General features: G+C 40.3%; 1 protein-coding gene across 1 annotated transcript; it reads right to left on the reverse strand.

The window, feature by feature from the left end:
* Nucleotides 1-20,128: 20,128 nt before the first annotated feature.
* Nucleotides 20,129-22,179, reverse strand: LOC134367804 (serine/threonine-protein phosphatase 4 regulatory subunit 3B-like). The gene is given in 3 exon segments (XM_063084500.1): nucleotides 20,129-20,478; nucleotides 20,481-20,813; nucleotides 20,973-22,179. Coding segments are annotated over 3 exon segments (1,890 nt in total).
* Between the last annotated feature and the right edge of the window lie 3,899 nt (nucleotides 22,180-26,078).

The following is a 26,078-nucleotide window of genomic DNA, read 5'->3' on the forward strand; positions in this document are numbered from 1 at the left end:
AGTGCAAACTTAAAATGAACTATAACTCTTTTTTGTCTGGAGACTTTAAATAGAGGTGAATTAGTGCCATGTACATTGAACTGTCAGTCAGAAATTTGTGTGTGTGATTTTTCAAAATGGAAATTTTTCTAACAACACAGAAATGTAATTTATAAAAAGAAATATTCACCTAAGACTTTGTACAAATCCGTCAAAGTCAGTGGTTGTGCAAGCCCTTCTATATATCAGTTTGAATGTCTAGGATATAAAGGCACAGTGAACAGGTGACCACGTAGGTCCTCCCTTCAAAGTTTAAAATGACTAAAGAAATAAACCACCTAAGATCTGTGTGATACTAAAATCATACAAGTATTGTGCCTGGTGTTTTGTCATGTCATTTATCTAAATTCCTTATATATTGATAAGATACAATTGTAGCTATGAAAAAACACCTTTTAAATATTAAAGATCTAGAATCTTTTAGTAAGTGTCAAAATAACATCAAACAAAGAGGGTCCAATTCTGGCAAGCTCGTGACCTGCTAAAACTGCTTTTGAATGTTCCTATGTAAGCCACATTAGAGTAGTATTCACCAGGCCTCCTATGGGCTAATATATAAAATAAATCAGATCCTTCACAAGTTTTACTTCCAGGGCTGTAGAATCATGCAGCCCCCTTTGACTGAATGAAACAGTTCTTTCTGGCATTTCTGAGAGCATGGACATTTTAGGATATTTCTCCAAGTACAAAGTTGTCTGCTGGTAAAAGACCCACCTTGCTTTTGTCTTATGAACTGTACCACATCTTCATATTTCATTCCGCCTTCAGTTAACGCTAGAGCATCCAGCATTGGAGCTCTCCCAAGACCCGCAGCATGGGGAACCGCAATTCAAAAACCGGGATCTTCACGAAATTTATTTTTTTTACAAGTTTTGCCCACATATAAACAATCTGGCTGAATAGTGGTGCACCATCACCAAAAGGCCAGTCAGAACCTCCGTGTCTTCTTTCTCCAAAATGACAGGGTGATAAGTCAATTCACAGACTCTTACTATAGTGGTGGCTCCATCCTTCTGAAGTTCCTGTAAGAATATGTTGGGCACTGGTTGAGTTGTGCATAACATGAAATCTCATATTCCTGTATACAGTCTCAACAGGAGCAGGGCGGTTCATTCCAGCTATGTTGATGTAATTAAATTTTTAAAACACACAGAAAGATTTTTTTTTTTTAATTTTATTTTGTCGATATACATTTTGGCTGATTATTGCTCCCCATCACCAAAACCTCCCTCCCTTCTCCCTCCCCCCCCCAACAATGTCCTTTCTGTTTGCTTGTCGTATCAACTTCAAGTAGTTGTGGTTGTTATATCTTCTTCCCCCCCACCCCCGGTTTTGAGTGTGTGTGTGTGTGTGTGTGTGTGTGTGTGTGTGTGAATTTATATATTAATTTTTAGCTCCCACCAATAAGTGAGAACATGTGGTATTTCTCTTAAAACACAGAAAGATTTTAAAATAACAGACTTCTACTACAAAATAGTCCAGTTGAATACAAAGTTAGGAGTAATAGGAAATGAAATGAACCTCCAACCAAAAAGCATCACTGTTTCAATCAAGTAATACTGAGTCAACAGATAATAAGTGCACTCAGTTTTACAAAATCCTGGTCCTGTATAATGTTTGGCCATTGAGTTTAGCTATTCGGTGTCCCAGTTATTCATTCTCATGGGAACTTCTCAAATATTAACGACTTTCTGGAGTTCACGAGTCTGGGTAGAGGTTGGGCCGGGCCTGGCAGTAATCTCCACTGTCCCTCAGAAAGTCCATAAATGTGAGACCACGTACACTGGGGAGACTGAAGGATATGTTCACTCACTGGTGAATGTACCCTAATCAGATAGCTGGTCTCGAGGCAGATATGGCACTACCCAATGCTCAGCTCTGGGGAAAGCAGGCCCATTACCACCTGGGCCCCACACATGCCTTATGTGGCTTGCTTTTGTCACAAACCCTTCCTTTCTGTCTTTTGTTCTCACAGTGAATGGAAAAGGGCAATCCAGGCCACCAGTCAAGATGAAGGGATCCAGCTCCCAGTCAAGATGGTGGAATAGGCAGTCCCCAGCATCACTCTCTCCCACAAATCAACCAATTTACAACTACTAAAAAGTGAGGGCAACAAAGCTGGGGCTGCTAAAGCTCAGGGGAAGAGGAGGAGACACCTACGGAGTTCATGAAGGCAGGAGATGCCACGATGAGGAAAAGAAAGAACCGCTCCAACCGTTTTGAGCCCCAGCTGCTTCAAGGCTGGAGCTGGTGAGCACATGGAGCAGGACCTGGCAAAAGCTGAGCTGTGCCCTTCGGATGAAGTTGCTTGGAGGCTTCAGGGGAGAAGAGGGCCTTGCTGGCTCCCTGACATTATCTTACCTTTTTTATTTAATTCATAGTTTCAAAGCTTACGTAAAATTTAGAATCAGGAAATGAACTTCCATACCTTTATAGCAATACCAAAACTTGCATTTATTTTTAATGGCAATATTGTGGTACAATTGTTATTGAATAAACTATTCATATTTAATAGGCATAATTTGATAAATTTTGACATATGTACACACCCATGAAACCATCAAGATGATGAGCATATGCATCATCTCCAGAAGTTTCCTCATGGCCTTTTATAATCCCTCCCTTTAACTCTCATTTCTGCCCCCACTCCCATCCCTAAGCAACCACTCGATTGCTTTATGCCATTATATATACATTTGGATTTCCTGGAATTTTATAAAAATAGGATCATACAGTAGATATATTTTCCTGTCAGGCTTCTTTCTCTTAGAATAATTGCTTTGAGATTCATCCATCTTATAGTATGTACTGTGGGTTGAATCTTGTCCCCCAGAAAGATATGTGGAAGTCCTAATCCCAATACCTCAGAATTCGACCTTATTTGGAATAGGGTTGCTGCAGATGTAATTACTGAAGTTAAGATGAAGTTACACTGAAGTGGGGTAGACCCTTAATTCATTATGATTATTGTTCTTATAAGAAGAGAAAGAAAGACACATACATGGGAGAGAAAGATGCCATGTGATGACACAGGGAGAGATTGAAGTGCTGCAGCTGCAAGGTGGGGCTTAATCCAATATGACTAGTGTCCTTGTAAGAAGGAGACATTTGGACACAGACACAGACATGCACAGACAGAAGACTGTGTTGAAGACACGTGGGAAGAACACCATGGTGAAGATGGAGGATCACCGTGATGCATCTATAAGCCAAGGAAAAGCAAAGATCGCCAGGAAACCACCGGAAGCTAGAAGAACAGATTCCCCCCTGCAGGTTTCAAAGGGAGCATGCCCTGCCAACACCTTGATCCCAGACTTCTAGCCTCCAGAACTCTGAGATGATAACCTTCTCATTTTTACACCATCCAGTTTGGGTACTTTGTTATGGCACCCCTCGTAAACTAATACAGCATGTATCAGAACATCTTGCCATTTTGTGGATATATCACAATTTGCTTATCCATTCACCATTGCTGGACATTTGTGTTGTTTCCAGGTATGTGCTCAGTGGCACTGCTAGATAGTAGAGTACATTCAACTTTAATTTGACTAAATACTGACAAATTGATATCCAGATTTGCAACAGTCAATATGCCCAACAGCAGGACACAAGGGCTCCTATTTCTCACATCTTCACCAATACTTGCAGTGTGCTACTTTTCTTATTTGCCAATGTAAAGCATTATTTTTCTTGTTATTTTAAATATATTTTAAAATTACTAATGGGTTTGATTATCTTTTCATATATGCACTCATTTCTTGGGCACCCTCTTTGCTGAGCTGTTTATATCCTCTGTTTATATTTTCATTGCTTTTAGATATTGCAAATACCTTTCCTCTTCTTTTATTTGTAGGTTAGGTTTACACTGAACGTCACTCATCAGGGGAGGATCCTTATTTTGATGTAACTAAATCAATTCTTTTCTGGGCCTCTTGACTGATGTTTTATGAGCCTTATTTAAGAAGTTCTCTCTTAAAATGAGGGGATAACTCTCTTCTACTAAATTGTTCTCTATTAACTTGATAATTTTGTCTTTCATATTTATCATTCTAAACCACCTAGAATTCACAACCTTATATCTGATAAAGCAGAGATCAGGTCTTATTTTTCCATACATGCTAAGGAGGATTTCCTAACATCCTGAGACTGACAATGTTATAGTCAAATGCTATCTATTGATTTCAGGGCTCTTGTTTATTTTCCTTTTTGAGATCACATGTTACCCAGGAAACCTAAAGTTGTAGCATTTAGATTAAATACAGTGTTTCTCAAAATCTAGTAAATAGTGCATACTTGCCATCATACTTGAGAGACAATGGAAGAAATCTGTTCTTTTCCCCAGTTAATATAAAAAGCTAAATTGTCATATATGAATATATTCCAGTGATTTGTCTATTCTTGAGCCAATAACACATTCCATTGTATACAGTGTAAGTAGTTTAATATGTGGAGAGAAATTCCCTGTTCATTTCTGTTTTTGCAATTTTTTCCTTGGAAATTATTTTGTCTTCATTTCTCTATAATATTTTTCGATTATGTTTAATTAATAAAAGTAACCTTGTTTTGAATTGTACTGCATTTATAGATTAGTGTAGGAGAAATTGCTAATAAGTATTGAGTTTTCTCACATAAGAAAATAGTTTCCATTTATGGAAAGTCTCCATTCTGTGCTTTAGCAGAGATTGTTTATTCATATAGACCTTGCATATTTTTTGTAAAATGTACATTGCCGTTTGAAAGTTGGCTACAGATTAAGCCCAAATCTTAGTATTTGACCAACTTCCCCTCCTTTAGAAACTAGAATTCTATTCATATACTAGTTTGCCACTTGGAAAATTACAATCCTAAACATGTATGTCATAAACAAGTATCTGTGTGTGTTATAGAGATTTAGAGTTACTGCAGACTTGTTTTGTTTCCCTCAGACCCCACTAGGAATTCTTTCACTGGGAGCCCTCTCTAGGAAAATCACCCACTTCCTAAAGAAGTGCAATACTGAGCCTTCAGTCTCGTGTCTCTAAATTAGGAAACAGGCCTCCAGTACTCCCAGCTCTCTTTTTCTCAAGTAGTTCATTAAGGATGGATGTTTACTTTAAGTCTGAGGTAAGGAAACACTTTCTACAAAGGGCCAAATAGTAAATATTAAAAGTTTTGCCATATGATGTCCGGCACAGCCCCTCAACTCTGCCATTGTAGCACAAAAGCAGCCACAGACAACACAAACAAATTGGTTTGTCTGTGTTCCTGTAAAACTTAATTATAAAACCAGGCAGTAGGCTAGATATGGCCTATTCAAAGTGATTTGGTGTCGTTCATCATTCCAGAATTTACACTAAAACACGTGAGTAATTTTTCATTTTACCATCAAATTGTACTATTAAATTGAATAGTGTAATTCATACCTGCAATATTGAAATATCATCATCATTATCATGTACTAAAAGATTTCACCTACTTGTATCTATTTCTGGAAATTTACTTTGTTCCCTTGACCTGTTGGTGAGTTCTTCAGGAATTTGTGATGGACTCAGCTGCCCAGATGAGCCGTGCTGGAATAATTTTTATTGTGAGACTCTAAGCACTGGGGGAAGGAGCAGTGGGGTTAGGCTGGACCCCTCATCTCTGAGGAAATTTAAAAGTGATGTCTGTGCTCTAGCCCCTAGAAAGTTTGATATAATTAGAATAAAACGGGAATCTATGTTTATTTTTCTTTAGCACCCCTCAATCAATAATTGAGAAGCCAGATTTGTAAACCACGTCCCTTATGTATTTGTTCAAAGTATATCTAGTTCTAGATGTTGCAAACATCAGCTTAACACTGGTGAAACCTACAGATTGCAGGGTCCCACTCTGGACATACGGAATCAGAATCTCCAGCGGAGGACAGTGGGTTTGCAAAAGCAACAGAACCCCATGTGATTCTTATCATCATAAAAATTTTAGAAACATTCCCTGAGGGCAAATTTCTGCTCTCTGTATTTCTCCACGCTGAAGCTCACACTGAATACCTTGGGCAAGCAGCCTTCTATCTGGTGATCATCCATCCTTGGACGCTTGCCAAAATTGTTTTGGGGGGTAGAGAACAATGGATAGAAAATTTTAAAGGTCATAAATTCTCAATAGCCACCTTTTCCATGTACACTCTCTGAAACAGATTTGACTGAGAAAGCTGTGAGTTCACAGTAAGATTCCTCCCTCTTTGTGTGAGAGTTACATACTGAGTTTTGTTTGCGATGCTCAGATATCCTTAGTCCTACTATGCAGCATTGCCTCAAGGGGTGAAAAACTCCAGGGCACCAACAAAGGTTAAAACTTGCATCAAGAAGCCATAAATATGTAACATTTCCTGTATTTTCTTGTTTTCTATATACTTCAGTGATGACCCATTTGTGGTATTTTGCCCCATGATGAGATGTTCTGATTTCAGGTACATGGTAGAGCAGGATGGTAGGAATAAAGATGATTTTTATTAAATGACTTTCCTCCATCAGACTATTGTAACAAACACATCTCCTTTGAAAAAGGGTCACATGAGAGAAAAGTAAAGAAAGGTTTGGTAAGAAATAGCGAAGCCTTAAAATGACATTTTTCCACATATGTAAACATAAGCAGCTCTTCTCAGCTTTTCTCACTACTGATCCCTAAGGACGAGCTGCTAGGCAGAAAAATATCACCTTCCAATCATAGTAATAGTGATCCTTATATTATCATATGGAACAAAAAGTTTTCATACAGAAAACTTGAAGACATACTGGATAAAATTCAAGGAGAAAAGTTTTATATGATATTTTTCAGATTGAGTATAGGCTTTTGATAATAAAGTTAAAACCTATTTTATCAAATCATTATGAAATCTCTATTTCCTTTACAAACAATTCTCATTTTATCTTCTACAATGTTTAATATTTTCTACTACTCTTTGACAAAAAATAATCTATTAGCTGTCAGATATTAAATAAAAGGCTAATTTCTATCACATTTTATTTCATTAGGAAGTACAATTTCCATAAAACTTAACTTTTTAATACTTCTAAAATTTATACTATTTAATATTGTTTTGATCAATTGTATATTAACTATTATTGTAACAAAAATTCATCCACAGGACAAATTTTACTCCTTAATACCCTGTGCCCACAGACGTAAAATGCTTGTTAAAATTTCAATACATATACATACAGTATTTTCATTTTCATACATAGAATTGGTTGTTACGCAGAATCACTTTCAAAAGTTAAAGTTATAATGTGAACATATGTCAAATATTTATTTAACTCAATAATGAGGGAAATAATGAGTGAAACAACACGTGGGGAAGTTGGTTCGCAGAAGAATTCAAATGGTGGTTACGCGGTCAATTTAAGGAAGTTATGCTGAAATACATTTGCTAAGTTTGAGACAAAGCAGCTGATATAGTTTGGATGTGGTCTCCCAGAAACTCATGCGGAAATCTGATTCCTAATGTGATAGTGTTAGAAGCTGTTTGAGTCATTGGGGAAGATTCCTCATGAAGTGATTAATGCTCTCCCTGGGGTGTGAGGGTCCTGAGTGAGATCTTACTCTACTAGTTCCCGTAAGAGCTGGTTGTTTAAAAGACCCTGGCACTTCCTCTCTCTCTCTCTTGTTTCCTCTTGCCATATGATCTGCTTGTGCCTGCTGGCTGCCGGCTGCTTTCTTCCATGAATAGGAGCAGCATGAGGCCCATGCCAGATGCAGCTGTCCCAGAATCGCAAGCCAAATAAAACTCTGTTCTTCATAAATTATGCAGGCTCAGGTATTCTGTTATAGCAACACAAAACAGACTAAGAAAAAAATTGGTACCAAGGAATGGGGTGTGGCTTATAACAAATATTTGAAAATGTGAGCAGCTTTGGATCTGGATGTTGAGGAGAAGCTGGAGGAATTTGGAGGAACAGGCTAGAAAAAGCCTAGATGCTAGTGAAAGTTTAGAAGCCAAGAAAACTAGAGGAACTTTTAAAGATGGGTTAAATTGTGGTGAGCTGAATGCTGATAGACATGTGGACTGTAAAGACCATTCTGAGGAGGTCTCAGATAGAAATAGGAAGGAGTTTTTTGGAAACTGAGGCAAAGATCACCCTTGCTATGAATAGGTAAGGAAGTTGGCTGCATTGTGTCCATGCCCTAGGACTTTGTGGAAGATGGAACTTAGGAGTTGGCAACTAGACTATCTGGCAGAAGAAATTTCTAAGCAGCAAAGCATTAAGGAAGCCACATGGGTACTTGCAATAGCCTATGCTGAGTTATGGCAGCAAAGGCAGAACATAAAGCCAGAATTTAAAAGGGAAGCAAAGTGTGAAAATTTAGAAAGTTTGCAGCCTGGCCATGTGGTATAGATGCAGAGAGCATGCAATGGTACAGTCCAGTGACCATTAGCTAAGAAGATTAGTACAAAGAAAAGGGATTATCAAGAGAAGGGGAAAAGGGCCCGGAAGGCACTGCAGAAGCCTCTGGGGACAATCCTTCCATTTCAGGCCCAAAGACCTAGGGAGGCAAAATGGTCTCGGGCAAGAGGCCTGAGGCACCTTCCACAGGCTTACTGCTCAGGGCCAGCTTGGGAAGCTGCTCCCAGCACCAGCACCCCAGCTGCTTTGGTTGCTCCAGCCATGGCAAAATCAGCTCCAGGAGTGACTGGACCTGCAGCTTTGGAAGATACAAGCCAGAAGCCTTAATGGCATCCACGTGGTGTTAGGTCTGCAGGCTGGCAGAATGCTAGAACTGTGGAGGCTTAGGAGTCTCCACCCTGATTTCAGTGGATGAATGGAAAAGTCTGGGGGCCCCGGAAGAGATCTCTCACATGGTCAGAGTTACCACAGACAACCTTAGCTAGAGCAAAGCCAGGTGGAAATGTGGGGTCAGAGTTGCAGCAGAGAAACCCCATCAGTGTCATGCCTACTGGAGCTGTAAGAGTGGGACAGCCATGGAGACTCCAGACCTGTAGAGCTACCAGAGTGGAATACCAGCCTGGGAGTCCTAAAGTGTGGCCTGACACCAGGAAAGCCATAGGAGCAGAGCTGTTCAAGGACTTGGGGACCCAGCCATCACACAAGCTTGCAGAAGTGGAACGTGGAGTCTAAGTACATGATTTGCCAGCATTGAGATTTAATGCCGGCCCTGCTGGGTTTTGGACTTGTTTGGGACCAGGTACCCCTTTCTTTTGGTATATTTCTCCATTTTGGAACAGGAATATATTCCTTAAGTTTGTCCCACCATTGTATCTAGGAAGTAGATAACTTGAATGATTTCAGAGATGGGACTTTGAACTTTGGACTTTTGAATTGAAACAAGTTAATACTTTGGGGGTAGAATAATTGAATTTGTATGTGAAAAGGACTTGAGTTTTGTGGGGCCAGGGGCTGCATGTAGTGGATTTAATTATGTTCCTCCAAAACTCACTGAGGCTTGAATTGTCTCCCAAGTTTTATGTATTAGAAACTTAGTCCCCACTATGACTATTAAGAGGGTGGGAAATCCTATTATGGTAACTGAAAGGTGCAGCCTTGAAGAGGTGATTGGATTGTAGGACTGTGCAGTAGTGAATGAATCGAAAATGGTGGTCAGGGGCATGATCCTGCAGGCTTTAAAAGAAGAGCAGAGTCTATCTTGCTCATTCTCTCTGCTCTCTCTGCTTCCACCATCTTGCAATGTGAGATCCCTGGGTCACTGTTGCTACCACCAGATGGACTTTGGACTTCCTAGACTCAGAAACTGTCAGCAATTAATTGCATTTTCTTTATAAATTACCCAGTTCCATGTATTTGTTATAAGCAACACAAAAACGGACTAATACAACAGTTTAATATTTTACCAGGAAAACAAATTTCTAGGGTTTTTTTTTTTTTTTCCTTTTTTTATTTTATAAATGTCTGGAGTACAAAGTTGACTATCAATAATTGTGTACAACGTGTGGTGGTCAAATCAGGGTAGTTACCTTATTCATCATTACAATAGTAATCATTCTTTGTGTCCACTGACCAATTTCTCATTAACCACCATCCCGTCCAACCTCCTCTCCCCCTTTCCATCTCTAGTAACCACAGTTCTATTCTGGTCTTCTAAGAGTTCAGTGTATTACTGTGATTGCTGTCTCTTTCTTTCTCTTTGCATTGTTTGTTTATGAATTCAGCTGCCACTTATGAGTGAGGACATGCTGTGTTTCTCTTTCTGCTCCTGGGTTGTTTCACTTAGCATAATTTTCTCCAGACTCATCCATGTTGCTGAAAAGGGCAGAATTTATTTCTTTTTTATGGCTGAGTAGTATTCCATTGTGTATATATACCACATTTTCCTTATCCACTCACCCATGGTTAGACATTTAGGTTGGTTCTGTAACCTGGCCATTGTAAACAGAGCTGGAATAAACACAGGAGTGCAGGTATCCCTTCGCCATGTTGTGTGCAGTATACTCTAAAGCAAATGTACTTCAGAGGGAGTGGTTTTCCAAAGCCTTACAGTTTCAAATATTGACCTTACAAAAAACAGGTAATTTTCCTGAGGGTATTGAGTCTCTGTTAGAAGATAAAGAGTTGTAACACTGCAGGTTGCTGGCTCAAAGACAGACCGATTACTGATTGATATGTAAAGATGCTGGGAAATTGCTGTAAGAAAAAAATGTTTGCTAAGATTAACTTTTGTTGGTGGATCACTTAATTGCCCTAACAGAATGTCATCTGACTTGTTTTTACTAAATGTTAACAATCCTATTGTTAAACTTGTTAAAACTTTAAGCCCACCTATGTCTCTTCCTGTAACTTCCTGGTCTGAAGAATAAATACAGTAAAAGAACCCCAATTCGAGGTTAATTTCCCAAATGGAAGGAATGCCTCTCTCTTGAGGGTTCTGGGAAATTAACCACTTTGGGGCTTCTCACTGGTCAGAAGAGATGGGCTTGAGTAATCCTTTGCAGCTCCATCACCTAGGAGAAGAGAGGTGACAAAACCATGGGAGGCAAAGCAACAATGGTGATTTCCATTCTTTGGATATATACCCAGAAGTGGTATTGCTGGATCATATGGTAGTTCTATCTGTAGTTGTTTAAGGAACCTCCATAGTGTTCTCCATAATGATTGTACTAAATTGCAGTCCCCCCAACAGTGCAGAAAGGTTCCCTTTTCTCCACATCCTTACCAGCATTTGTTGTTCTCTGTATTTTTGATAATAGCCAGTCTAAGTGGGGTGAGATGATATCTCAAAGGGGATATAATTTCTATTTCCCTGATGATTAGTGATGTTGAGCATTTGTCATATACCTGTTGGCCATTTGCATATCCTCCATTGAGAAATGTCTATTCAGCTCCTTTGCCCATTTTTAATTGGATTGTATTTTTACTGTAAAGTTATTTGAGCTTCGTCTATATTCTGAATATTAATCCCTTGTTGGATGCATGATTTGCAAATATTTTCTCCCATTCTGTAGGTTGTCTTTTCACTCTGTTCATTGTTTACTTTGCTGTACAGAAGCTTTTTAGTTTGATATAATCCCTTTGTTTATTTTTGTTGTTGTTGTTGTTGTCTGTGCTTTGGGGGTCTTATTCATAAAGTCTTTGCCCAGTCCTATATCTTGGAGTGTCTCCCCTATGTTTTCTTTAAGCAGTTTTAATGTTTCAAGTCTTTATTAAAACAGCAGTCACATGCAATACTCTAAAGGACTGATGGATATAAATAATTTCCTTAATTATAAAAGGGAAGGATAGACTGACTGATTAAATTTAGCCTGTGTAAAATGAAGTATGCATGTTACAATTTACAGGTAACTAACCAGATCAGAATAGAAAGAATAACTTCCAAAGCAGTAAAGAGGGAAAAGGAAACAAACACTAAAACAATCCAACGGAAAGCTGGAAAGGAACACAAGTGCCCGGGGCACTCAGTTCATGCACTCAGATGTGCAAGTTATTTAATTCCGAGTTTTATAAAATTGGACATAAATTCTGTTTCAAGCCACCATTGTTTAGTGGGGCTGAAACTTACTCACAGTAACTTACGTTTTCTTTCCCAACATTTTTCTTAAATTAGCACTAAATTCCAGTATCGGGGCACATTGTTACTACTGAAGTATCCCACCATACATATAAAGTTCTGTGCATAGCACGGTGCTTGGCACACAGTATAAGTTAGCTGTTTTACCTCTCTTCGTTTCAAAGGTAACAGTGGGAATTTTACTAGCTACCTCTTTAGCAACTACGGTGGTGAGTGTGATGACAATAGTCTGCAGAGTACTGTCATTTTTCGAGAGAGAATTCAACTTAACATGACCATTGGAAGCATGGGTAAAGCAGACAGAAAGACACCGTTACTGTGTATGTGCTTAGATTGTTCATAGACCTTATATATTATTTCCATATTTCTACGTTATTGTTAATAAATGTACACAGCAGCTGCATTTAATGGTTTTAATACTTAACGTACTTTCACTATAGATTTTGAGACACATTATATGTTGGTGAAAGAACTCAGTTTATGGAATCAGATGAACTTATATCTAAATACAGGCTCACTAACAGTAGTTATGTGCCTCTGTTTCTTCTAAAAAATAGAGTCATCTGCTGTGCTGGTCCAAGTTTTCCAGGAAGCAGTCAGCATGTGAAGATTTAGTGTGCAGGAGTTTTCTTAGGGAAACTGCCTATGAGAGGCAATGGAGAGTGTGCTGGAGGAGGTGAGAAGAGCCACCAGGTACAACTGAGTCCAAGTGCCAAAGAGAGGGAATAAAGCTACGATGGAAACATCCTCGCTTAACGTGCAGTTGAAAGAAAGTTCAGGAAGACCTTCAGAAAGCCCTTAAGCAAAAGTCTGCAGTCACGGGAGGCCTTCATCTCCCAGACCTGACTTAGCACCCCTGCAATGCTAATCACTGTCTGGGAGGTAACAGGGCAGTGATTTCAGAGCACAGTGGTTGGGGCTTTAGTCAATTACACTCCCTCTCTAAAAGGTGCATACTTGTGGGCAACCCACCCATCGTGCAGGTTTATTATGAAATTAGAAATAATGTAGGTAAATGGCCGTGGACAGTGTGCTCGACACATAAAGAATAAAGAATACCTACTGTCATAGCTCATGTGTGGACTCTTTCTCATAATGACTCTGTTGTATTCATAGGATATGTATTCTTTAATAGTCACAATCTCCTTCCTTTCAGGTGTTTGTATTTGTTTTCTAAGGCTGCCATAACAAATTATCACAAAGTGGGAGCATAAATAACAGAAATTTATGTTCTCACTCTTCTAGAGGCTAAGAGTCCAAAATGCAGCTGTTGGCAGGGTTTGTTTCTTCTGCGGCCCTCTCCTTGGCTTGCAGACATTTGCCTTCTCCCTGTGTCCTCACATGGCCTTCGCTCCATGTGTGTCTGTGCCTTCATCTCCTCTTCTCATAAAGACTCCAGTCATATTGGATTAAGGCCTACCCTAATGACCTCATTTTAATTTATTTATTTAGGACTTTATCTCCAAATAAAATAATATCCGAAAGTACTTGGGGTTTAGGACCTCAACATTTGAATTTGGGGGAGGGGGACACATTAGCTGTAACAGTGTTATTGGTATTCTTTACAGACAAGGAAACTGAGAACCACGGTTGTCAAATAAGATGACACAGTTACACTTGTAATGAAAAACAAAATCAGAATCTCTGTACTTCTAAGCAAAGTGCATTCTCTTTTCATCAGTGTGCATTATGCCCTGTTGTATGTACTTGGCTTTTGTAGGTAGCAGGGAAAAAGAGAAGGTGACTCAGGCTAGTGGAAGTGGACACGACATCCACAAAGTAAGAGAAGCCTTTGAATCAATCTCCACACATCTTTCAACCAGTGGTTCACAATCAAGGGTGATTTTTGCCTCCTCAAGAGACATTTAACATCGTTGGGTACATTTTTGGTTGTCACAACTGAGCTTGTGCTGCTGGCATCTAGTAAGTAGAGGTCATGAATGCTGCTCATATTTTACCAAACACAGTACAGACCCCCTAACACCAAATTATTTGGGACAAAATGTCAACAGTGGTAAAGTCGAGAAACCCAACCACAGAATAAGACAATTTGGTCACTGCACCTGTCAGTCCCTAGAAAGGGATCATTCCGTATTAGCCACGTCCAGCTAGTGACGAGAACTAAAGGGATGACAAATTGTATGGATTTATTTTGAAAATTTAGAATGCTATCCTGATCATTCCTGGGCATGATGCATATTTTTTCTGCAGGCCAGCCTGATTGGTACAGCCTGTGATTAGCAGCCTGGCAAAAACGGGGCCTATGAGATCCAAACTTAATTCTGGTTACCGTTTCTAAAACTGTTCTTGTCCCTCTTACACCTGATCTTCCTACATGAAAGGTTTAGGTGAGTGTAGAGTATAATTGGGGGGAAAATGGCGAAAGTTATAGTTAGAGGAATGGGACACTTAGGTATTGTGGAGGGTGGGAGAAGAGCAACAACCCAGCATCTAGGGTGCACAAGGGAGGAAGGGCATTAATGACTTTTGTCTATTAGAACTGCCGATGGAACCTTTCTCCCCAAGGAACATTCTGGTGCAGCTCTTCTAAACGGTTGCAAGAACCTTCAATTTAACCGACTGCTGGGTCTGCCAGCCCAGCCAGATGGCTCTGACCACCAGTTCCCTTTACTTTTGAGAGATCTATCAGAAGCAGCAGGGGAGGCTTCCAGCTCCTGTCCCTCCCTCCCCGCTCACACACACAATCCTCTCCCAATGTCAGTCATTTTATGGAGCAGAGTAATGCCAGACCTCCCAGCTCCTGAAAACGCTGTGGCTTGCCCCTTACGGGTGGCAAACTTTCAGCATCTTAGACCCTCAATCACTCTAAGTAGAAGGGCTTAACTCTGAGGCAACGACAGCCATACTAAACCCTCAGCTTTGCCTATTATTTATTTATTTATTTTCTAAGAGAAAGACATTTATATTGTTTTAATAATAAAAGATATAAAAATGGAATTGTTTATACTAATTTATCTTTTGCAGAACAATCAGCTTGAACTCATCTATACTTCAAACAAGGTTTACTGTACACGTGACATAATGAAGTTAGAGGGCACCATTGCAGTGGTGTCTTCTCCTAATCTTGCCAGCTGCACACAGAATTAATTCTTATTCATGTCTGTTACGTTTGTGCTACTGAAACGTGGTCCATACACTGGCTGCCTGTCTGTGAACCGCCTGGTCCGCAAGATCAGCTCGCATCAGAACGTAAACCGACTAAGGCATTAAGCACACTGTTTAGTCCAACTGACATTTTTTCCTTCACAGCAAGACTTTCTGCAGGAAGGACGCAGTGTGTTCACTGACGTCCTGGCTCGAGCTCCTGCTCTCACTGTGGACCTGCTCTGCTGTGCCCCAATCACCGCGTCCCTTCCCTTCACTCCTGTCCCACAGACGTCCTCGAACCTCCTCACCAGGGCCTCCAAGAAGTGAGCCCCAACCTCGATTGCCAGCGTGTGCTGCAGGATGCTGAGCAAGAGCACATGCTCCATCACCAGCCTGCTGGGCATGGCCGCGTCACAGACACAGGCGCCCAGCAGGGCAGCGGTCAGTGTCACTCACGTCTTTCCTGCTGGGCCATCACAGCGCCTCCCGCTGTCCCCTGATGGACGCCATGTCTGGTCCACTCAACCTGCTCATCAGACCCTTCGCCTGTTTCCTTCGCCTTTGCATTTCTTCCTCTTCTGGACATCCACCGTCTGCTCAGCTCGCCTCCCATGAGGGGACGTACTAAGCACTGCGGCAGAGCACAGCTGCCCCGCCGTGTCCCCATCCCGCACGTTTCCACTCCTCTCTTCATCTCCTGCAAAAGGGACTCTGCCTTCCCGCCTTTTCTCCTGCACTCCGCCTTCCGCGTCTGCATCGCCTCCTGCCCGTCACCCTGGTCCCCTCGTCCCACTCACGTCCTCAGAGCCTCCGTCACCGCCACTCTCGGGATGTCTGTCCTGGTCCCCTCGTCCCCCTCACGTCCTCACAGCCTGTGTCGGAGCCACTCTCGGGGTGTCCGTCCTGGTCCCTTAGTCCCCCTCCCTTCCTCATAGCCACTGTCGAAGCCACTGTCGGGGTGTCTGTCCTGGACCCCTCATCCCCTGCACGTCCTCAGAGCCTCTGTCGGAGCCACACTCAGGGTGTCTGTCCATCCTGGTCCTCCTCGTCCCCCTCCTGTCCTCAGAGCCTCTGTCAGAGCCACTCTCGTGGTGTCTGTCCGTCCTGGTCCCCCTCGTTCCCCTCCCCGCCACCCCCAGGACCACCTGGCCTGTTATTTCAATTGCTTTAGGGGAAGGACCTGTGGTCTGTTATTAGGGACACGTTCTAGGTGACTGCTCTGCCTGCTGGGGTGAGGCGTGGAGGGAAGAAGGCTGAGTGACCCTTGTCACCTCTACAAACTTTCCATTCCCTCTCCACGGCCCCTCCCACTCTCCTAATTTCTCTTTCACTCTTCACTCCTGTCACCTCTCATTCCTTGATCAACATGCCACATACAACGCTACCAAGTGTCCTCACTGCCACATGAGGGTCATTTTTCTTTTTTCTTTTCTTTATTTCAGCTGCACCTCAGCAGGGCCCATCGCATACACATAGACGTCTCGGCCAACCGGAACTGAACTCATTAATTCTTAATCTATTATGTTGCTGTCAATCTGATCCAGAATATAAGATTATGAATTTTTAAGCATAATTTGTGATGTAAGTGCTTATAGCTGGCTTTGTTCCCCATCTACTTAGGAATGATTATACAGCTGCCGTTGTTGAAAATGAGTTTGAAAATCTATTTCTTGCGTACTTAATATGATCTGGGTGATTTATACATAGTTTCTAATTTTAAGACAAGATAGAGAAACTGTGCCCAGAGAAAAAACAAGTGGGCTAAGGTCATGGAATTGGTAAGCATCCGAGCCTGCATTATCATCAAAGGCCGTCTCAATATGAAGCTTTTGCTTTATCTCTTATGTAACCCTCCCTTTCTGGTGGGTTTAGAAAGTCACCAAGACATACAAACTGCCGGAAGTTGTGTGTTTAAAGCCCAGACCTTGATGAGTCCAGGGCACCTCTCCAAAATGCCTGCCCGGAGTTTATAGTACATACAGTGCCATGTCGAACTGCTTCTTTTCATATCATTAATGACCCTCTTAAGGGTCCTTTCGAAATTACTTCTCAAAAACTTAACTAGGAAATTACAAGTTCTTGACATGGTTCTCTTCTCACACACCACAGCTAGACACACGGGACATTTTGATCGATGTTTCACTCAGTGTGTACACAGTAAGGATTGCTCTTCTGTGTTTTGTTGCCCACTTGGATGTTCTCTGCATAGTAGCTTCTGCCATCTGATGGGGAATTTGCCTTTGCACCATTTTGCTTGTCACACTGGTTCCACTAACATTAGGTAGCTGAGACTAGAAAAGGGCTCACAGAAGTTATTCAGCTCAATAGAACGCCTATTGTTTTTCTTTTTGTACATTTTATTTATTTATTTATTTATGTATTTATTTTTGCTTCCCATTGTTCTAAACCCTCTTTCATCTTTCCTACAAATTCACTATGAAAAATACAGCAAGAAATGCCAGTATTCTTTTTTTTTTATCCTATTGTTCTTTTTTTTTACTTTTTCTTTTTTTCATGTCAGATTAAAACTAGTTGATAGGAAGAGAATAAACAGAAATAATGTCAAAACAGATATTTTCTTCTCTGTCCAGTCGTGAATAGTTGCTCTGCTAGGGACCTTCGGCTACACCCACCACAATGAAGACTTAAACATATTTTTTCAAAGCACAACTCTGTGTACATGTGTACTATAGAAAATCACCCCCATGACAGTCTAGCCAGAAGGAAATCATGAAATTTCTTTCTAACAAACTATCTTTTTTGACATACAATCACAATGTGAATAATCCCGTTACAACATTTGATTTAACTAGCATGGCTTAAGAAGTGTAAAAACGCAGTTTCCCTACTGTGTTGTGTCCTCTGCAATGTGTAATTATATCCCCTGAGGTCATGTCCACACTTTAGTGGATGCTATATCGGATGAAATTATTGCTTGTTGTTCTTAGGAATATAGTGTCTTTGTAGCTTCTCCACTACTAGGCTCTTAGTTTTGCATAAGCTGTGTCTCCTGTTGGCACAATAGGAAATTTAATATGGTCTCTTTTATTTTTGGAATTACAGGTCACATTTTAACTCCTAAATTTTATAGTTCTGCACGAATATCACCAAATGGTACAAAAATGTACAGTGGTATTTTTAATATACAAAATAAATATGTGTTTTATGGAAAACTATACTTTTATCTACATAAACAGCACAAATTAACATTAACTCTGAAATCTTCAAAACACAAGAAACTGCTTTTCAGTTTAAGAAATTCCAGGAAAAATAGAATAAGTTAACTTGTTCCTCTAGAAATAAATCTTGTTAACTATTTGCTAGATCTGTTTTTTAGAGGTTCATCTGCATGCACTCTTTAATAAAGCAGTTTTTATAGTATATATTTACTTGTTTACAGAAAAGAACTTCATGTGCAGTATGCTGACTTTGACACTTAAGTAACTTTTTCTTGGCCCAAAATGGCTTCTACATATGAAATGCCTTTTCATTCAGCACTTTTTAAAAAATTTTTTCTGTATGTTCGTCTTTATAAATTACACTTTAAATCTTACTTCTGCCCTAGAAAGAAGGATAAATTTCATTAATGAATCAGGAAATGACTTAAAAATATCTTCACAATCTAGACAGGTAAAAGTACTCAGTTCTACTCACCCCCAACGTCCTCGAGAAAACCCTGTGGCAATGCTACCAAACTGTTCCTTGCCATCTATTGTCTAAGAAAAAAATTAGATCAACAACTGCACATTTTGAACCCAGCTTGCCTTTTTTATTCATGGAAATATACCCTGTGTAGATATACCACATTTTCCGTTTCCACTCATCTGATGATGGACATATGGGCTGGTTCCAACTCTTGGCTATTGTAAAGAGTGCTGCGATGAACATTGGGGAACAGGTATACCTTCGACTTGATGATTTCCATTCCTCTGGGTATATTCCCAGCAGTGGGATAGCTGGGTCATATTGTACATCTATCAGGAATTGTTTGAGGAACCTTCATACCATTTTCCATAGAGGCTGCACTGTTTTGCAGTCCCACCAACAATGTATGAGAGTCCCTTTTTCTCCACAACCTCACCAGCATTTATCTACACAATGGAATACTACCCAGCTATAAAAAAGAATGAAATACTGCCATTGCAACGACATGGATGGACCTAGAGAGAATTGTATTAAGTGAAACAAGTCAGGCACAGAAAGAGAAATACCACTTGTTCTCACTTATTGCTGGGAGCTAAAAATAAATAAATAAATTCACACACACATACACACACACACACACATCCACACACACACACACAAAACCGGGGGGGGGGGGAAGACAGAACAATTACAATTCCTTGAAGTTGACACGACAAGCACACAGAAAGGACATTGTTGGGGGGGAGGGGGGGAGGGAGAAGGGAGGGAGGTTTTGGTACTCGGCCACAATAATCAGCCACATTGTATATCAACAAAATAAAATTAAAAAAAAAAAAGAAATATATTCTGGACGTTCCTTCCCTCTACCCATCAGGCTGAATTTTTGTTAAATATTTGCAGAAAGGTCTGGACAGTATAACTTTATTTTCTACTGTAGTTAACTTGTTTTCCATATAAACATAAACAATTATTTCAAAAAGGCAACTGAAGGGAAGAACACCATGGCTAGAACCATTGTGCAAGTAGACTTTGCAAGAACTGTCGAAGTTGTTTCTAATATAAGCCCCTGAAACAAAACTACATTAATATTACTTTATCAGCCTGTGTCTTCCCCCAAACTAAGACTTTCTTGCTAACAAGTTATCAAGCAAGTCTGGTTATTTTTTTATTTTTTAAGATTATGGAAATTCTTGTTTTTTACAGAATTGAACCATCTTAAGCTCATCATATATGCTATTGCATATCTCACACAAGAAAGCTTTTGGAATCAGACTTTTCATCTCATTGAAATGTATAGAATTTTAGTTGAAGCACATGTTGAGGGTCTTCCATAAAGATATTATTTGCTGAGATAAGGTCTTTCCCTGGGGGATGTTTCTTCATCTTTATTTTCTTCTTCATCGTCATCATCTGGATAATCCACTAAACGAACTACGCCGCTACCGTTTGGGCTCCTTGTTCCATCAGGAGCAGCAGCAGAAGGAAATGAAAACAGTTTTAAGTCACCAGGTGATTTTCTTTTGGGAAGGCCTACCTCGTTCCAATCTTCTTTTGGTCTTTTCGTCTCCATGAATTGATCATAAGAATCTGGAAAGTTATTTTCCAATGATGGCATGACTGCTACTCCCATATCTTCTTTAAAACACATTTCTTACTTTACCTCGAGACTTTGGCACCTCCTTGAGGTATGTTACCATATGGGATGGAACGCAAATAATTCTGTATTGGACTTTTCCTGTCCTTCCGATCATCATATTTAATCTTCAATCCTTTGAATGTCTGGACATATTCAACTGATTCAAGTGCCTTATAAAACTTTTTGACTATATGTGCAACAAGAGACGGGATATTTTCCACTCTTATGTATTCAAACAGCTCAATAATAGCTGAATTCAACATATTGTACCTGGTTCCATTATGCAGAAAAGCATTTACAACTGGGTCAAACAGATTTCCCCTGATGATGTAACTATTATAAAGTTCATCTTTAAGGCTAATCATCCTTCTCATAAAGCGAACAGCACACAAGACCAGGAAAGTGTGCTTTGAATTCATCAAAACCAAGACCCTTCTTAGCAAATCATTGCTCAAAATAGAGCTTTTTATGTAATGTGTGTGTTGTTGTAAGCAAAATGTGAGTAGGTCTAAAATTAAAGCAAGCAGCTGTGCTGTTTGATAATTATTGGGGCAATTTTTGCTTTCGGTGGATATATTACATCCTTCACGTTTGTCTTCTGAAGTGGTGGCCAAAAGTGGTGCTATGAAGTTATGCACACAATGTTTATAGAAGAAATTTAGAAAATCGCATCTTACCTTTTTATTGGATACTGACAGCATGTTGTCCAGATCAAGCAAAGGGCGCAGATGTTCCATCACGTGCAGAGCACCTCCCAGCTCAGGATCAGTATCACAGGTCATTTGTTTAATCACTACATTAATGAAAAGGTCATCACCTTCAGTCTTCTCTGCTTCCTCCATTACAGGTTCTCGGATCTTCGATGGACTGTACTCAACTAGATAAGTAAATATATCTGTAGCAGCCGATCTTATTAGCACATCATCAGCACTCACTATGATTTTAAGAGCCGGAAGAATTTCCAATTGTGTCAACTTTTGGAATAACTTATACTTGCTTTGAGGCCGTAATGTCTTAGAAAATGCACAGAAGTCCTTGAAAAAAAGCACCAATTCACGCCATTTGTCATCATCTTGAGTCTTATCCGTTAACTTTGCCAAAACTTCAGACAAACACTTGCGATCTCGCTGCAGCATGCTGGCTATCTCAACCTTCTTGAGGAAAATAAAATGTTGAAGAGTAGAAAGATTATCTGCAGATGTGGGTGGCTGAGGCACCAGAACGTCATATATGTACTGCACTCTGTACATCTGACGTATTTTTTGCCTAAGTTCAGAGTCTGTTATTGGTATAAATTCCAGGAACTTGGCAGTTTGGCTCAAGAATTCCCTATGCCGTCTTGGCTGAGCCAAAGCAGGATCGTATTCAAGGCATCCCATCGCATCCATGATACACTCATCAGAAAGCATGATCTTAAACAGAGGTTTGCTGTAGAAGGAGAACATGCCTTTAATAATTGCATGGAAACGGTGTAAGCCTTCGGTGTTGTCTAGATTTTCACAAGTGCGGAACAGCTGCAGGAGTTTTTGAATATAATCCTCACTTTCCAGGACCAGAGCCAGCCTTTCCTTGCCGGTAGGCGAGGGGAGAACCGAGGTAACCAAAGCAGCGATTTGTTCAAGCCCATCGAGTTCACAGTTAGGCAGCTGGACCAGCTCAGTGGAAGCCCAGGACACGTCCTCGGGACCTACTTGGTCCCAGCGCTGGTCTTCATCCCGAACACAGACTCTGACGTGGCGCCGTCTGCTCGCCATGTCCACCTCCGGCCTCACCGCACCAGACCCGGGGTTGGCTCCAGCCGCCACTTTGCGTATCCTGGCAACGGTAGCTGCGGCGACTAGGACAGCTACGGTGGCCGAGGTGGCAGTTCGGGTCGGCAGTGGTCACAGGGGCAGCAGCGGCTCCTGGGAGGCCACAGGTCAGCAGGGTTCCCGGCGGCCCTGCTGTCTTCCACTGTCCCCACTTCAGTCTCCCCAACCTCCATCCCTGCCTTCTGCCCTCCCTTACCTACGATCTCCTAAAAAGGGAGCCTCTGGGCCTGCTCTCGGCTGTCTGAAATAGCCTCGATCCCGAAGGAATCTTGTGATCCCCACAGGATTCTGCCCCAAGAATGTGCTTATGTGACAGTAACTATACTTGCCACAGGGAGCTGCTGCTAAATGCACGCATGGAAGCTTAGAAGTTAGAGGATGTTCTTGGATAAAGGATTGTTGTCCCTCGGAAACATTTTTACTCATCTGGTGTGTGGGGATGGAGACTTAGTACCTTTGACAAAAGGGAAGCTTAATCACCTATGTCCTGACCAAGTCCACATCTGACGTTGTACGACAAGAAAAGGCTGGACCAAATAAGAAGCAGGAACAAGTGACCTACAGACCATTAGCAAGAATCAGAGCAATAGGCTTGGGTCTCCTCCATAAGACTTGGCCTAAGCCTGGATCCCTCTCTTAATCCATCTTAGAGAGAGAGGATATTGTTCCAAGAGAGAATTGGGCAGCCCCTTTCCTCTGTTCACTTAGGCCTAAAGCTCTGTCTTCCAGCACACATTTTCTGACATTTTCCAATCCATAAGTTCGTTCCTTATTCTTAGGGAAGGACTGAGCCAAAGGGAAACTGTGAGTTGAAATTAGCCAAGAATGGATATTGACAATTACAGATAAATTATTTTACTTCTTTTCTTAGTGATGATAATCATGACGAGCACAACAAATCAATAATAATAATTAGTGCTTATTATTATTATGAAGAAGGTAATAACATAATTGACCAAGTGTAATATTTAAGTGCTTACAATGTTCAAGACACTGTGAAAAGAATGTTATACATATTTTCTTACTTAATTTTCGTAATAATCCAGTGATACAGGAGTATTAAGAATCCTTTTAGAATCAGCAAACAGACTTAGGGAACTTAAGTAAACTGCCAAAGGTCACACAGCTAATAAATTGAGGAACTCTGACTTGAAAACATGTCTTTCTGATTCCAAAATTGGTTTTCTCAGCCATTGAACTGTGATACCCCCTTCTTTTCTTGGCTTTCATCACACTTTATTTCACATTCCTTCCATCTATATAATTTGTAATAAAATTATCAAGACAAGATGAAAATCACGCACTTCCTCCTTTAGATACACATCTGTGTATGGCCGACCGAAAAATAGAAGCTTGGATATGGCAAGTCTGTTAAATACAATTTTAACAGTAACCAAGTTGATTTTTGATGTAGCAGCAACTTCTGCAGTGTTCTTTTAAAAAATATTTCTCCAAAACATTAACCCTGTTATTGCAAGGGAAAATCTGAGAACTGGGCCACACGAAGCACATTTGGACTTGAAGAGTCGTGTTTGTAACAATCACTTCATTTTACATAGCATTGGAGATGTATGACAATTCTCCAGTAAAACACAGTAAAACTTCCACACACCTCTCTTACAGTGTTGCCTCCAGAATATTCTAGCACAGAGAATGCTCCCTGGGACAGTATAGATGGAGCACATGGGGAGTTGAATGTGAATTACAATCATTTTTTTTTCTTTTCTTTTTTTTTCTGGTGGCTGGCTCGTATGGGATCTGAATTATTGACCCCAGTGTTATTAGCAACACACTCTATTGAGTGAACTAACCAGCCAGGCCCCTTGTTTATTTGTTTGTTTATTTTATTTGGTTTTTTGTTGGACAGTCATTTCATGATAAAATCCAAATCAATGCCAGGATACTGCTGCTTTAGTAACATTTACAAATCATAAATAATATTTAAACATAAGAATTAATAAATGACTAATGGAAAAACTAATACATGTATTAGTGAAAAACAAATTTGAGTGTCAGGATCTGCAAATATACAGTAATAATAATGACATGGATGCTAATGGCCCAATTTTTTTCTCTGTTGCGTTAATATTAAAGTATCTATTAGAATCAATTATAATACTGTCAATTCTGTGAATGTGCCCTCAGGTTGTATTCTTCGAGAGGCATTCAGCACAAATCTGTGTGTTCTCATAATTTTACCAGTGAGAGTTTCCTTAGGCCAGTTAAGGTCACTTTATCTTAATTGGGTTCACAGAGTCTCTGTACAATCTAAAAGAGCCTCAAGTCTGTATTTCTGATTGCTATTTCTGCAGTAGTGTTTTTCAGTTCCTGTCTTACTTGGTTTGAAAAGTAGAGTAATGCCTTTTTTTGCCTCCTCTCTTATACCCACCAAAGATTATTATTTTGTTGTTTTTGTTGCTATTGTTTGACAGGGAGCAAAGTAATACGAATAAGTGATTGCCATAGTCTAGGAGCTGTGTAAACCATTTTTTGTATGCATTATTTACTTTTTCACTTAACCTTCATTCACTAATGGCATGAGGAAGATGTTATTACTGTCCTATTGGAGAGAAAAAACTTGAAACTGCAAACTCAATCCAGTATTTGGTTTAAACCCTCACAGTTAGTGATGACGCCAGTATTTGAAACCAGGCCATTTATAGAGTAGTTCCGACTCCCCACTTTGCTGTTCCCAATATGTAATGCTCTTTCCCAGACTATGAATAAATGGTTACAGCAGACGTTTACAACAATGCGATTTTTATCCAAATGATCACTGTTATTTGATATTTCTCCATTTTGTTTTGTGAAGGAAAAACTTAAGAGCAGTTCAAAATCCAACCGGGTGGTATCAATCTTAAGACTCAAGATGCTTCTTCAATGTTGGACGTCTGCCTTCCTCACACTTCTTCCCCCAGAACTTAGTGGAGTAAAAGGTATAGTTTTTGATGACTCTGCTCTGAAAATAAATACTTTTACACAAGGATTATGCAATTCATCCACATCTTATGACTACTAAGAGCTTAATTTGTATACTTCCTGAGTTGTTTTAGAAGACATAAAAGAAATGTGTCACATATTTCTGAAGTTTAGATATAGGTAACCCAAGCAACTATATACAGATAGAATATTTAGGAAAGAGCATTTCATAGTTGAAACACAAGGCAAGCAGTGTCAACTCCATCCTTCCTTTTGTTCTTCTAAACAATATGGGCCCATTCTTGACTTTTCACTTTCTGACTCTTTACGTTTAGTTTTCTCATATATGCTGTCTGTCTGACTTTCAAAACGTATTCAGAATCCTACTGCTTCTCACCACTACCACCAGTGTCAAAGCACCATCATCTTTCATTTGGAAATCTCTAATATTCTCTTCCCCTGGCTTCTACCTTTTTGCCCTACTAGTACATTCTCAGCAAAATAACGAGAGCGGGGACTTTTAAAACAGAAGTCATACCCACCCACTTCTTTGCTCAAATGTGTTTCTACCGTACTTTGAATAAAAGCCAAAGTTCTACCTACGGTATGTACAGCCTAACAAGATCTGGCCCCTTGAACTATGCAAGCTCTTCACCTGATAGTCTCTCTTTCCAATATTCTATGCCAGCCACACTAGCCACCTTGCTGTGTCTGAACTACATCAGGCACACTCTTGCTTCAGGGCCTTTGCACCTGCCCTTCTTTCCATCCAGAACACTCTACTTCTCAGAATTGTATCTACGTGGCAAACCCTCACGTCCTTCAAAAATTTATTCAAATACTCCCCTCCCCTCAGTGAGACCTTCCCTAACAACCCCTTTAAAATTGTAATGTCCTCCCATCCCAACCTACCCATCCCTTAT

Source organism: Cynocephalus volans, chromosome X (assembly GCF_027409185.1).
Source record: "Cynocephalus volans isolate mCynVol1 chromosome X, mCynVol1.pri, whole genome shotgun sequence".
NCBI lineage: Eukaryota > Metazoa > Chordata > Mammalia > Dermoptera > Cynocephalidae > Cynocephalus > Cynocephalus volans.